At 18.4% G+C, this 15,170-nt stretch overlaps 1 protein-coding gene across 1 annotated transcript; it reads left to right on the forward strand.

Annotated features, from left to right (window-relative positions):
• Positions 1-14,117: 14,117 nt before the first annotated feature.
• Positions 14,118-15,129, forward strand: HO133_001708 (uncharacterized protein; the record flags this gene model as incomplete). The annotated part of the gene is made up of 4 exons (XM_037292636.1): positions 14,118-14,168; positions 14,223-14,241; positions 14,313-14,557; positions 14,689-15,129. The coding sequence occupies 4 exons, from the start codon at positions 14,118-14,120 to the stop codon at positions 15,127-15,129; spliced, it is 756 nt and encodes a 251-aa protein (XP_037151175.1).
• Between the last annotated feature and the right edge of the window lie 41 nt (positions 15,130-15,170).

Below are 15,170 nucleotides of genomic sequence, written 5' to 3' on the forward strand. Positions count from 1 at the left end.
TAATATTATTAATGAAGAAAAAGTAATTAATTTTTTAATTTTTTCGAAATACTAAAATTATTAAGTTCGCTTTTTTAATAATTATTATTATAGAAAATCTATAACTCGAGAATTAGTCTATTCACATTATTTATTATTCTTTATAATTTTCTATTTTTCTTATTCTTTTCATTTATTCTAATAATAATAATAGTTATTTTTTTATTTATTATAATATATAATAAATTTTTTAAGATATCTAATTTAAAATAAATTAAGAGAATAAATATATAATTTTAATTTATTTCTATAAGCTCTTTATTTAAATTTATATTAGAGAAAACTTTAAAAAAAAGAAAGATAATTTTTTAACTCGCTAATATAAAAAAGTTTAAAATATATAAATTCTTTAAGATAAAGTTAAATTATTAAAAAATTATTATATTAAGCGATATAGAAGAAAGTAAGAATAGAGATAAAGACTTTAATAAATTAAAATCTATAAAGAATAGATAAAAAGTAAGTTTTCTTTTTCTAAAATACTAATATTTTTAATATATAATATTTAGAGTAATAATACTCTAGAAGAGAATAAAGTAGATAAAGAGCTTAATAATATTATATATTAAAAAGAGATTCTTAAAAAGAGTATTAAATAGATATTTAAAATATCTAAGTCGAAGTCTAAATAAGATAATATATTATTTATATCTAAGATTAATAGCTTATCGCGCTTTATTAATAATATTTAAATTAAATTTAATAAGCTTTTATATAACTATCGAGTTATATATTTTATATATTTTAATTTAAATAAAATTATATATATTATTAAATCTATCTAAGAAGATAATATTAAATAATATAATTAGAAATAAATTAAAAGTAGATATTATCTTAATTAAAATAATATAAATTAAAAAATTTAATCTATTTCGAATATAATTATAAATATAATTTATCTTAATATTATCTTTATAATTTATTTATTAATTAATTTTTATACATAAATTAAGATTATAAACTTTTCAATTACTATTATAGAATTTAAGGCTATAATTCGTAAATAAATACTTATTTAATTCTTTTATCTAGGTTTTTAACTTTTTTAATAATATTATTAATATATTTAAATTAGATAAAATAAAGAAAAAGTAATACTTCTACTTTAAAAGTAGATTAAATTTAAACATTTATATTTAATTAATTTTTAATATTAGAGTTAAATTATATATAGATTAACTTTAAAGTAAAGATAGATATATTAAATCTTTTTATTCTTATTATAATTTACTTCTTTAAATAAATAAGATAAACTCTTTATTGAAATATAATAATTATTAAAATAAGAATCTTATTATATTAAAGAGTAAGTAATAATATAATAATAAAGTAAAAAATAAATTAGATTTCTCGAATAATAGTCTAGATTATTATTTTAAGAAAATATTATTATTATCTTTTTAATATATTAAAAAGATTAATAAAATCTTTATTAAAGTAAAATAAATTATATATTAAATATCTATTATTATTTAAAATCTATATTTTATTATCTTTATATATATTTATTTATTTAAATTTATAATTTATTATCTATCTCTACTTTATATATATTATATCTTTAAAAAAATATAATTTATTAAGTTATTTAAGAGTTTATAATAAATAGAAAATTAGAATTAATATTTATTTTTATAATAATAATATCTTAAAATATAATAAATAAATTATATTTTATAATTTAAGTATAGTATAATATTAGAATAACTTTTATACTTTTAAAATATTTATTTAATATATATATATTAAATAATTTATAATAATAAAATAATAAAAAAAGAGTATTTTTTTAAACTTTCTTAAAGAGTTATAGTACTTTTTATATATATAATTATTTTAATATTTTAGCTATATCTTCGTTATAGAATAAATAAAATTAAAATTTATTATAAAATATTAATAAGATTAATTTTAAATCTTAGAGAATAATTATTAAATAATATTAAATAAAAATAAAAATATATAGATTTTATATAAGATAATAGCGATAAGATAAGTTATTTATTTACTTTATTTTATTATATACTATTATAATTTTCTTTAAATTCTACTCTACTATATAAAAATCTAAATTAATAAAATAAAATTTAAAGTCTTATAATTTTTTAATTAATTTTAATTTTAACTCTATATTATATAGATTATTTAAACTCTATAAATCTTATAATATTTTTATATTTATTAAATAATAAATAATATAATATATTAGATATTATATATATTAATTTAAAATAATATCTTTTATTTTAGATTTTAGCGCTAATATTAATAAGCTTTATTATTTATTTAATAAATTAATTAATTATATTATAAAGTATTTTTTTAGAAATACAAATATTATAATAATTAATATATTTATTAATAATATATTTATTTATCTATTTATTATTTCTAGCTTTTCGAAATTATAAAATTAAATAATTAATTTACGATATAATAATAACTTGAATTTTTTAAGGAATATTATCTCTTCGCTTTATATCTTAATTCTTACTTAAAATAATATAAAGTTTAATAATATTATTTAAAATAGAGTATATAAGATTAAATTTATTCTACGCGAGAAGAAGATATAGATATTAATATTAGAAAATAAGATTATAAAATTAAAAAGAGAGAGAGTAGAGTAATAGACTTTAATAGAGAATAAGTATAATAAAATTTAGATAAATTATAAATTAATTAATATTAATATTTTAAGTATATTAGAAATAGAGCTAATTATATTATAAGCGAGACTTTTAATTAAATTTTAAAGATATCTCTAAAGCTAAATTATATCGTTTATATAATCTTTTTAAAATAAGATAATACTATTAGAATTATAAAATAGATACTCTATATTAATTATAATAAGAAATTAAATAATAATTATAATAGTTAATATAGTTATTTAATAAGAAGATAGCGTAAAAATATCTTTAATAAATTTATTCTCTAATATCTTTAAATATAAAGAAGAATTAAAGAAGATTTAATATATAGAGAATAATTAATATATCTTTATCGCTAAATTTAATAAATAAATATTCTATTAATAGAATTTTATTCTTATATCTATAAATTCTATATTATTAATATATTTATATTTTCTAATCTTATTTAAGATCTAAAAAAATTATAATATCTTATTATTATCGTTTAAATTACTTTTTAATTTAAACGCTATTTATAATAGCGAATATCTAAGTTAACTATATTATATATATATTATATAATATTAATTTATACTTTTCGCCATCTATATCTATCGATATTATAATTATAAATATACTATTTTAATAAATATTATTTTTCATTATTAATAATTTAATAATTTATAGTTAATAAAATAATTCTATAAGATACTTTAGATTTCTTATAGCTATCTATTCTAAAAATTAAGTTATTAATAATATTCTAAATTAGATATATCTTTAATAAGAACGTAGTATATATAATATATTAATAGAAATCTAAAAAGTAAGAGTTAAATTAATAAGGTATATTTATTAACTATATAAGTGTGAAAGATTAGTCGAAAATTTCCAAAGTATATACTTTCTCTAAGATATTATAATTATATTAAGTTATTATATAGAGTTAATGAATAATAAACGTTTTAATATTACGTTAAATTTATCGAATTTAAGAGTATATAAATAAAGATAATATGTAAATAGAGATAAAAACGAGTAATTAGTCTAGTATCTTTAATTCTTTTTAATATTTCGATATTTCTTATCATAAGAATATAATTATTCTTATTTTTTATAAGTACTTATTACGAATAAATCTTTTATATTATATATATATAAGTTAAATTATAATAATTTCTTAATACGTCTTTAGCTAATCTATTACTCTTTATTTAAGATTATTTAGTTTTAAACTTAAATAATAGATAGTAATATATATTAACTACGATATCTATAAATATAAAGCTTTTATAATTATTATAAAGTTATTATTACTAGTTAGAGAATAGACTATAATTAAAATAAATAGTTTTAAATTATTTTATTAATTATTACTTAGCTGATAATAAGTAAATTCATATTATTTAAATTCTAAATTATATTATAAAATACGAGTAAAGATCTATGAATTAAATTCATAATTATTTTTTTAATTAGGGCTATCGAGTAAATAGGTGAGCGATCTTTAATAAGCGATATTTGAATTCCTTACGCTTTAATAATTGTAAGACTAAATTTAAAAATTCTTTTTTCATCTGAAAGCCCTTATTTCGTTCTACAATTTAAAAAAGAAATCTTAAAATTCTAGTAGAAAAAAAAAAGTTATTCTATGTGTTAATAACGTATATCTAATATTTTTAATCAGGGCTATCCGACTGTTAAGCGAACTTTGATGAGCGGTATTTGAATTCCTTGCGCTTTAATAATTATTAAACTAAATTTAGAAATTCTTTTTTTATCTAAAAGCCTATATTTTATTCTATAATTTAAAAAATAAATCTTAAAAATTTAATAGAAAATAAAAAAGTTATTCTATATGTTAATAATGTACACCTATTTTTTTAATAATTGCGGACGAACTTTGATGAGCGATATCTGAATTCCTTGCGCTTTAATAATTATAAAACTAAATTTAGAAATTCTTTTCTTATCTGAAAGCTTATATTTTATTCTATAATTTAAAAAATAAATCTTAAAAATTTAATAGAAAATAAAAAAGTTATTTTATATATTAATTTTTTTTTAATAGTTATAAATGCTAATTTATTTATTCGTAATAAATTAGTCGATCTAATTAAAGAGCGTAGCGAATACAAATTTATAATTAACTATATATATAAATTTAAGATTTTTAAGCTTAGTCTTATCTTATTCTTTTATATATACTAATATTCTATAGTTTATACTCTTTAAAATATAGATTTTAATACGTTAATATAAGTTAGATTATATTTTAATAGAAAGTAGATATTTTAATATTACGTCGAATTTATCGAATTTAAAAAACTATATTTTCTAGTAAACTATATTTTCTAGTAATAATATCTTAGCGAAGAGCTATAAGTTACGATAATCGTATCTATATTAAATTAGTAAAAATTATCGTCTTTTAGCGATTACTTAGTTATATAATCGTAATACTATAAATACGTTATATATTTTTAATAGTACTTTTTATAGAATAATAGTAGATCGATTTTGATATAGCATTGTGGAAGTCTTCTATAGAAGTCTCTAGTAGAGTCGTTTCTACTAGGGCTAAGAGGCTTAAAGAGTCTAGATTAAATATATATTAGCGTCTCTAAATATTCTCTACTAAAGTAGATTTCTAGATAATAAGAATATATCTTCTTTTTATATTATAACTTAATCCATAATAGATTTCTCTAAAAAAGCGTATTAATTTTTAATACGATAAATTTAGAAATCTAATATATTATAATAGTAATTATTGTTGAAATTCGGATCACGTGACTCTTGGCGTCTTAGCGGTCTCGTGATATGGTTATATAACACGCCTTAGCGTATTTATATTTAGTCGCTCTTTTCTTTATAGTAACTTTATAATTAATAACTAAGTATCTTATTTTATATTTCTATAGATTATAAGTCTAGACTTTACTTAATAATTATTATATTATAAATATTATTCACCTCTATAATTATAATTATTCTTAAACTTTTAATATTTATCTTCTAATATTTAAAGTTTATTATATAAAGATAATAGTAGCTATAGAGATATTCTTTTAACCTTCTTAATAAGAGTATTTTCTTTTTTTAAAATAATTATAAGTTTAAATAAGTATAATTTATTAATAATATAAGAGGCTAAAAGTCGCTTTTACTTTTACTCTAAGCGAGTTAAAATATACTATCTCTAATCGAAATATCGAATTCGCTAAATATATTAAATATATAATTATATTATTATACGATTAAATTATATCGCTTAAACTCTTTAAATCTTACTAACTTTTATTAAATTAGAATATCTAATTTTATTAAAAGTAAAATTATTTTATATTAATATTAATTTTTAAATTATATATTAATTATTAGATTAATAACTATTAATTAAAAGTAATTAGATATTAATATTAATAATCTAATTATAATTTAGAGTATTTTAAAATTAATATTATTATCTCTTAATATATTTATAAATCTATTAAAATTAAAATAATAAGAATATTTTATTAATATTAGCTTTTAAGCCTTTAAAAGCTTTTTAAAAAAGAGAATTAAGACTTTATTATCGAATTCTTTTTTCGTAATTATTTATATTCTATTATTATAACTATAAAGTTAGAATAATTTTCGAAATCTTATAATAATAATTAGCGATATAAATATTCTAAATTTAAATCTTTAAATAAATAATATAAAAAGAATATTAATTTCTCTCTAAGAAGAAGGTTTATATATTTATAATAATTATATTTTATATAATTTTATTAGAAATTAGTCTATATTTATAAATTATTTTTATTATTAAATATCTTTTATTTTAATTAAATCATCTATATCTATTATAACTCTATATATAAATACTTTCTATTTTTTATATAAGAATTTAAAATTTAAAGACGATAGTTAATTAATATTAATAAGACTTTTAAAGACTTTAATAATAATTAAAATATTTATTCTACTCTCGCTATTTTATTAAATAATAATTTTATTAATTTTAAATTTAAAGCTAGCGAAGATATTCTTAACTTTATAAGCGATATTAAGCTATTTAATCTTTATACTAAAAAGCCTATTTTATTTACTTTAAAGTTACTCTTAAAATCTTTCTCTAACTCTACTATCTTATCTAAAATAATAATTAAATTACTATTATTCTCGCCATTATCGCTCTCTCTATTAATATTCTATATATTATTATTTAAATTATCTTTTAATAATAATAAATCTAAATAATTAGTTATAACGCTTTATAATTAATACTCTTAATTAATTTTAATTTAATAAAAGTAGTTTCCCTTTAATCTCTATCGCTATTCTAAAATTTAGTATAAAATATATTAAATAAAAATAAAATATTAAAAACTAATTAATATTTAATAATCTTTTATTCTTTATTAAAATTATTAATTTTAAAATTTATATAATTATTTTTTAACATTTTAGATATAATAATTATTAATTTATTAAAACTAATTATAATAATAAGAATTCTTAAATAATATTAAATATTATCGCTAAATATTATAAATCTAAGAGCTTTAAACTCTATATAAAGCTAATTTATTAATTACTTAATATTACTCTTACTTTTAAAAAAAAAATTATTAATATAAAAAGAATTTTTATAAGATTATTATTAAAATCGCTAATCTATATAAATCGCTCGCTTTATTAAAATCTTTTTTAATTTAACTTTTTTTTATAGAACTCGAGAACTCTTTTAATATCTTTATAATAATTTATATTTAAATTTATAAGCTATATAATAATAAGATTATTAAATTTAATAAAATTATTTATATTATAATAAATAAATAAATTTATCTATTATTATCTAAAGATAATAGTATTATTATATACGCTATTTATAATAATAGCGATAAAAATAAAAATAAATAATTCGCTAGATATTATAAAATTAATAATTTAAAAATTAATCGCGAAATTTACTTCTTATATAAGATCGCTAAATATAAATTTAGATATTCCTCTATTAAATATTAGATTAAGTTTTTTTATTTAAAATTTAAAAAGTTTATATTAAATAAGAAAAAGAAGAAGAAGATTTAAATTATTATAATTAATTTTAATAATATAAAGAAGAGTTTTAATATTAAACGTAAATATATTAAAAAAATATTCTCTAATATCTTTATTTTAGAGGAGAATAAATATCTTAATATTAACTATATCTTTCTAAAAGAATTAAATTTAATTATATATTATATAGATCTTAATTTTAATAATTTTAATATTCTCGATATAATTAATAATAAAAAAGTTATTAATTTAATAATTATCGATTTTAGTCTAAAGTATAACTTAATAACTACTAATTTTATTAATTTATATTCTTATATAATAATAAACTCTAATTACTCTTATTATTCTTTTATTAATTATTTAATATTTATTATCTATAAAAAAAATTGTTTTTATCTTATTTATAATATTAAAAATAATTAAATTTAATTTTTTAATTATAATATTATTAATTTAAATTATTTTATTTAAAATAAATATATAAGTATTATTCTATTTAATATTTTATATATATTTAATATAGATATTAATTTTTTTATTATTAATAAACTTTTAGATATTAATATTATAATTAGTTTTTATAAGATTAATTATACTTTAATTAAAGATAATCTAAAGCTTATAAATACTTATAATTAAAATCTATTTTTTTTTTAATCTTTAAAATAATTTAAATAGTATTTTAGCGATATATAATATTTCTTTAAACTTAATTTATTAATTTTAATATATTTATATAGACTATTTAGATTAATAAAATTTAAATAAACTCTTTACTATAGCGATAGATATAGATTTTATTAAGAATATCGCGAATAAATATACTTATAAATATTATATTATAAGATATTAAAAAGCTATTCTCTATATTAATCTTATTATATTTAATATATAATTAAATAAATTTATTTATAATAATCTTATAAAGTCTTTATTCTCTATTAATTTTAATAATTATAAATATTTTATAATATTTAAAAATAATTTTATCTTCTATTTTAAAGTCTACTATATTCGCTATAAAAATAAAATTTTTACTATATTTTTATAATTTAAGATTTATCTTAAATTATATAATTATAAAATCTTTTATATTTATCTTAATAATAGAGGCGAGTATATATCTAAAGTTTTTCTTAATTATCTCACTTTATCGAGTATTAAATAAAAATTTATTATATTTAATAATTCTTAGATAAATAATATAATTAAGTATTTTAAGTAAATTTTATTATATAAAATATATTTTATTCTTTTAAACTTTAATCTTAATAAATCTTTTTAATTTAAAATTATTATTATCGCTAATTATCTAATAATATAATCGCTTAATATTAAGACTATTATAATTTCTTTTAAAATCTTCTATTAATAAAAGTCTATTCTTTTTTATTTATATATAATTAATTTTATTATTTATATAATAAAATAAGTCTAAAAAAAGCTTATAAATTAAAGTAAAAAGTATATTTTATTAGAGTATAAAAAGAAGTATATCTTTTAACTATATAATCTTATTAAAAAAATAATTATTTATATTAATAATATCTATTTTATAGAAAAATAATCTTTAATTATAGATTTAAAAGAAGAAATTAAGATTTATAAATTTGCGAATAAATAATAATATTTAATAATACTAGTATTCGCTATAGAGGAGATATTAAATAAATAGCGTATTATTAATATTTCGAAAGATATTAAATTTAAAGAAATATTAGAAGATATTATATTTATAATTAAAATAGCTATTAAATTTTTAATAATTTCAAGATCTTTAATATTTATAAGATTAAAATTAAATTTTTTCTAATTAGCTAATAAATTAGCGCTTTCGCGAAGATCTATATAAGAGCTTTTAATTTAAACGCCTTTAATATAAATTACTTAATTAAATATTATATTTATATTTATATTAATAATTTAATCTATATTATTTATATAATTTTTTTTTTTAAATTTAGATTTATTATTTATTATTATTAAAGTTATATAAATTATTCGCGAAGATTATAAATTAAGCGCTATTTAAAGAGTATTATATAATTATTTAAATTTTATAATTTTAAATCTATAGAATTTATTCTCTAATTCTCTTTCGAAAATCTTTATAATATTTATTTTATTTATAAATTATATTAATAAGTTAAATATCTTTAAACTTATTATTTCTAAATAGACTATATCTAACTAGCTATTTTAAATAAATTAAAAATTTTCTATAAAAAATAAGTATAAATCTTTTATAGATAATAATACTTAATACTTTATTTAGACACTTTTTAAGACTTATATTTTAAAAAATAAATAAATCTATATCTTAAAATAAAATTTTAATAGAGAAATTACTCGCTATAAGGTACATTAGATTATTTAAGAATTCGAATAATAAGAGAATTATAATTATTATAATACTTTCGTATTAATAATAAAGTCTATAAATTATAAAACGATTTTAATACTTATAATTATTTTAGATTAAAATTTAAAATAAATAAATATTAAAATTATCTTTTTATATAATAATATAAAGAAAGAGATTTATATATATTAATTCGATAGCTTTAATAAAAACGATATTAAGATTTATAAATTAAATAAGATACTTTATAATTTAAAGTAATTCTTTTAAATCTAATATTAATATTTCTCGAAGTATATAAAGAAGTTAAATTTTCTTTCTATTGAATTAAATAATAGCGTATTTATAAATTTTAAGAAGAGTATTATTATAGCGCTTTATATTAATAATATCTTAATTATTAATCTAAATAAAGCTAGAATTTAGCGAATTAAGAAGAAACTTAACACGAAGTTTTATATATTAAATTTAAAGTTATATATTTATTATTTAGATATAATTATTAAAAGAGATTATTATAATAATATTTTTCGTTTAAGATAAGAGATTTATATTACTTAATTCTTAAATTATTTTAACTATTAGAACTTTATTTTAATATTAATATCTTTTAAAATTAATTATAAATTAGCTCTCATTAAAGAAGATTATATCGTCTTAAGAAAATTATAAAAGAATTATTAATTCGCGGTAAGATCTCTTATATATACTATACTCGATATTTATTTTAATATTATTTATATAATATTATTAATAAATCACTACTTAATTAATTCGACTTTAATATATTAAAATATAATTATTTAAATCTTTTAGTATTTAAGAGGTATAGTATATTATAAATTTATATATAAAGACTTTCTTTAAAAATTTATTAATTATATTAATTTTAATTAAGTTAATAATACGATTTAAAGATTTATATCTAACTATCTTTTTAATATAGAAAATAATATAATTAGTTAATTATCTAAATATTAAATTATTAATATTATTTATTTATAAGATAAAGTATATTAATTAAATATAGATTATTAAAGAAGTAATCTAATTAAAGAATCTATTTAATTAATTTCTTTATCTCGATAATATAAATCTTAAAATTATTATTATTTTCGATAATAATTAAAATATAATTACTCTTATAAAGAATATTTAATTTTATACTTATATTAAGTATATTAATATTACTTATTATTTTATATAAGAAAAGATTAATAATAATACTATAAATATATAATATATTTTTATTAATAAATAGATAGCTAATAAGCTTATTAAGACTTTTTACTTAAATAAATTTATTATTTTTTAAAATACTTTTAAAATAAAAGCTATATCTACTTATTTTCTCGATAGTTATTAATCTTATTACTACTTTAATATAATTTTAATTTATTAATATCTAATAAAAAAGCTATTTTATTATATTTATATCTAAATTTAAAGAAGCTATCTACTATCGATTACTTTGAAAAAACTATTTTATTAATCTTCATATTATAAATAATTTACTTAAATAATTTATCGAGTCGCTATATTAGATTTAGTACTTAGTAAACTTACTATTTTATATCAAAATAGTTATTTCTTTAACGCTATTATCGCTATTATTACTAAAATTTCTAAAACTCTTTTAAAAAATCTATATCTATTTATTATTAATATCTCGACTATTATATCTTTAAATTATCGCTATTATAACTACTATTATTAAGAATTAATAATTTAAAATAATCTTTATAGAAGTCTTATAGCTGGCGATATATAGCTAGAAGAATTTCTTCTAATTATTTTATTTAGTTATTTCTATATATATTCTTCGATTTTAAATTGATCGATTTTTAATATATACTAGATAGTCTAAAAATAAAAATTCTAAAAAACCGCTTTTTAATAAAAAGTGAAATTTAGGTTATATCTAAGTGGGGGCCATAATTTAATATAGTTATTTTTAGATTTCGACTTTTCACTTTACTTACTCTATTTTAAACGTCGCGAACTTTAAATCTCGTATTTTTTAATTTCATTCGTATAAAGGGGGTAGGAATATAGGGAGTATAGGGGGTATAGAAAGTATATCTTTACGCTAGTTACCCGATACTAACTCACCTTAGCTATTTAACTCGAATTTCACTTTAATTATCCGGCGCTAACTCACTTTAATAACCCGAGAAAAATCGATTAAGTTATTTTATCTTATTTACTCGATTTTAATATTATTAGTATTAAACTTCGTATCTATTAGATTTCGCCTATAAGAGAATACGTGCGAAGGAAAATATTAAAATTCAGATCATATAACTCTTAGCGTCTTGGCGGTCTCGTAATATAGTTACGTAATACGCCTTAGCGTATTCGTATCTAGTCGCTCTTTTCTTTATAGTATCTTTATAGTAACTTTATAGTTAATAACTAAGTATCTTATCTTATAACTTTACAATTATAAATTAATAGAATAATAATATTTATATAAATATCTTAGTAATAATAGATTTATATAAATTATCTTATATAATTAAATAAACTCTTCTTTAACTTAAGTAAATTTAATTAATATATATAAAAGAATAAGATAGAACTAAGTTAAAAAATCTTGAATTTGTATATACAGCTAATTATAAATTTAGGGTCACTACGCTCTTTAATTAGACCGGCTGAGTCATCGCGAGTAAATAAATTAGCGTCCGCAACCATCAAAATCTCGCCCTCCCGCGTCTCCCTTATTATAAAATAGATATACGTTATTCACGAATAGAATAACTTCTTTATTTTCTATTGAAATTTTGAGATTTTTTTTTAAAATTATGAAGCGTTTTTTGCGCTTTCCAAATTTTTAAGAATTCTGAAATTTGGTCCTATAGTTTTAATAAGCAAGGAATCTAATTATCGCTTATTAAAGTTCGCTCGACAGCCCTAATTAAAAAACAGGTGCATATTATTTAATTTTAGAATAACTTTTTTATTTTCTATTAAAATATTTTAATTTCTTTTTCAAATTATGAAGCGTAACTTAGGTATTTTAATTATTTAAGAATTCGAAAATTTAGTCTTATAATTATTTAAAGATAAAGAATTTAAAGATTTCTTATTAAAGTTCGCTTATTAAATTTACTCGATAGTTCTAATTAAAAAAATAGATTATGAATTTAATTTATAGGCCTATACTCGTCGAGTAATACAAATTTATAGAGTAAGATAGTTTCGTAGTTTAAATTAACGAATATATCTCTTATTTAAAATTAATTAATTTTATAAATATCTTATTTTTAATAGATCTTAACTATTATTAAAGAATTCTTAATTTTTTATTCTTTTCGAAATAGTTTTTAATTTTATAACGGTTTCTCGATTTCATAACGATGTTATAACGATATCGTAACGATATCGTAACGATATCGTAACGATATCGTAACGGTGCCGTAACGGTTTTAATCTATAAAACGTATTAAAAATATTATAGTTATTTTAACTCGATACGATTTTTTATTAATACGTACTAAGATATATAACCGTTAATTATTTAGTTCGTTTTTTATTCTTCATCGTCTAAAGGCGGAGGTGGCCTACTAACACGTCTCAATAAAACAATCGTATATTTACCGTATATATACAGTAAAAGAAGGCCGCTGCTACTCGCTAAGGTAGGTAAGGGATAGGGTCGTTCGGTATCCAAGGAGCCGAGCTGCCGACGAGCTAAGGATGCTTGTCATCTTCCGCTGAATAATAGCTCAGTCATCATATAATCAATCGATATTCAGCTCATACATCCCAAGGTCAAGAACTACAAGTGTTCACACATCTCTCGAGGCTGTGTTGAACAGGCGAGGCAGAATCTGGGGCAAGATTCGGCGGGTCTCCTGCAGAATTGACGTTGTAAGACCTCCCTTACAGTGTAAGCCCAGCACTCTAAACAGCAGTTCCACACTCTCAGACCGGAGCGAACACATTTGAGGACTCCACGATTACATCAGCTCGAGATCTGACCAGATTGTTTAGTCATTCAACCTCCAAGGATGCAGCCAACACTTGCACCAGCACCGCACCCCATGCGATTATCAGGGCAGGTAAGCGATAACACCACTTCATTCGTAGACGCAGTGACTGACTTCAGGTGGCAGGACAATGTCTCGGACCAGAGTGAGTAATCAGGCGATAGATTTTGGGTTCATTGTTCCACTGTGGAATTGCTAACACATCGATGTGATCAGCTCTCCGAGAGCAGCTGCTCGCCCAGGTGCAAAACCATCATCTTCCTCATCATAGACCAGAGCATCAGCTGTCAAATACTGCGAGTCCCCACCACCACAATATTGATCCTGCGATTGCGGGAACTGGCGTCATGAACCAAGGTGCTGGTGACAGCGGAGGCGATGACGGCGCCAGCGATGGTAGGAAAAGTGGCAAGCGTGAATTATCGACGTCAAAACGTGCGGCGCAAAATAGAGCAGCTCAGGTAGGTGGGCTTTCCATAATCGTTGTCAGTTCATGAGACTTATGAGACTTACTTTGCTCCTGGGTTCAAAGAGACTTTCTGCGCGAAAGTTTTTTGGGTGACAAAGACAGCTTACTAAAAGATTACTACAGCGCGCGTTCAGACAACGAAAAGAAGGGCACATCAAAACTCTGGAGACGCAAGTGAGGGAATTCAACAGCCTCAGTGAAAATTTTAAAGCTCTACAATCAGAGAACTATCAGCTGCGTGACTACATCATCAGCCTCCAATCTCGCCTCCTCGAGTCCCAAGGCGAATATCCACAACCACCGTCGAACATCGACATCCCTCATCCTCGGACTTCGGGTCCCCCTACTCAGCAGATTCCAGCACCCACAGCTCCAATGGGATCATCGGCCGCAAGTCAGCTTCAAGCTTCTGCTGCTCAAGCTGTCGCAGACATGAGTGGAGGCAGAAACCAACAGGACGAATCTCCTTATAACAGAGGAAACAACCCGAACAAAAGGACTCGAGTTGGCGAGGATGCAGAGATGCGCTCTGCGCCTCAGCCTCCGCATGCTGATAACAGGTGATCTGCTGTCCGAGACCTTGCGAAGGATCCTGCGGTAATCAC

Source organism: Letharia lupina (assembly GCF_014066315.1).
Source record: "Letharia lupina isolate WasteWater1 chromosome Unknown contig_13, whole genome shotgun sequence".
Classification (NCBI taxonomy): Eukaryota; Fungi; Ascomycota; class Lecanoromycetes; order Lecanorales; family Parmeliaceae; genus Letharia; species Letharia lupina.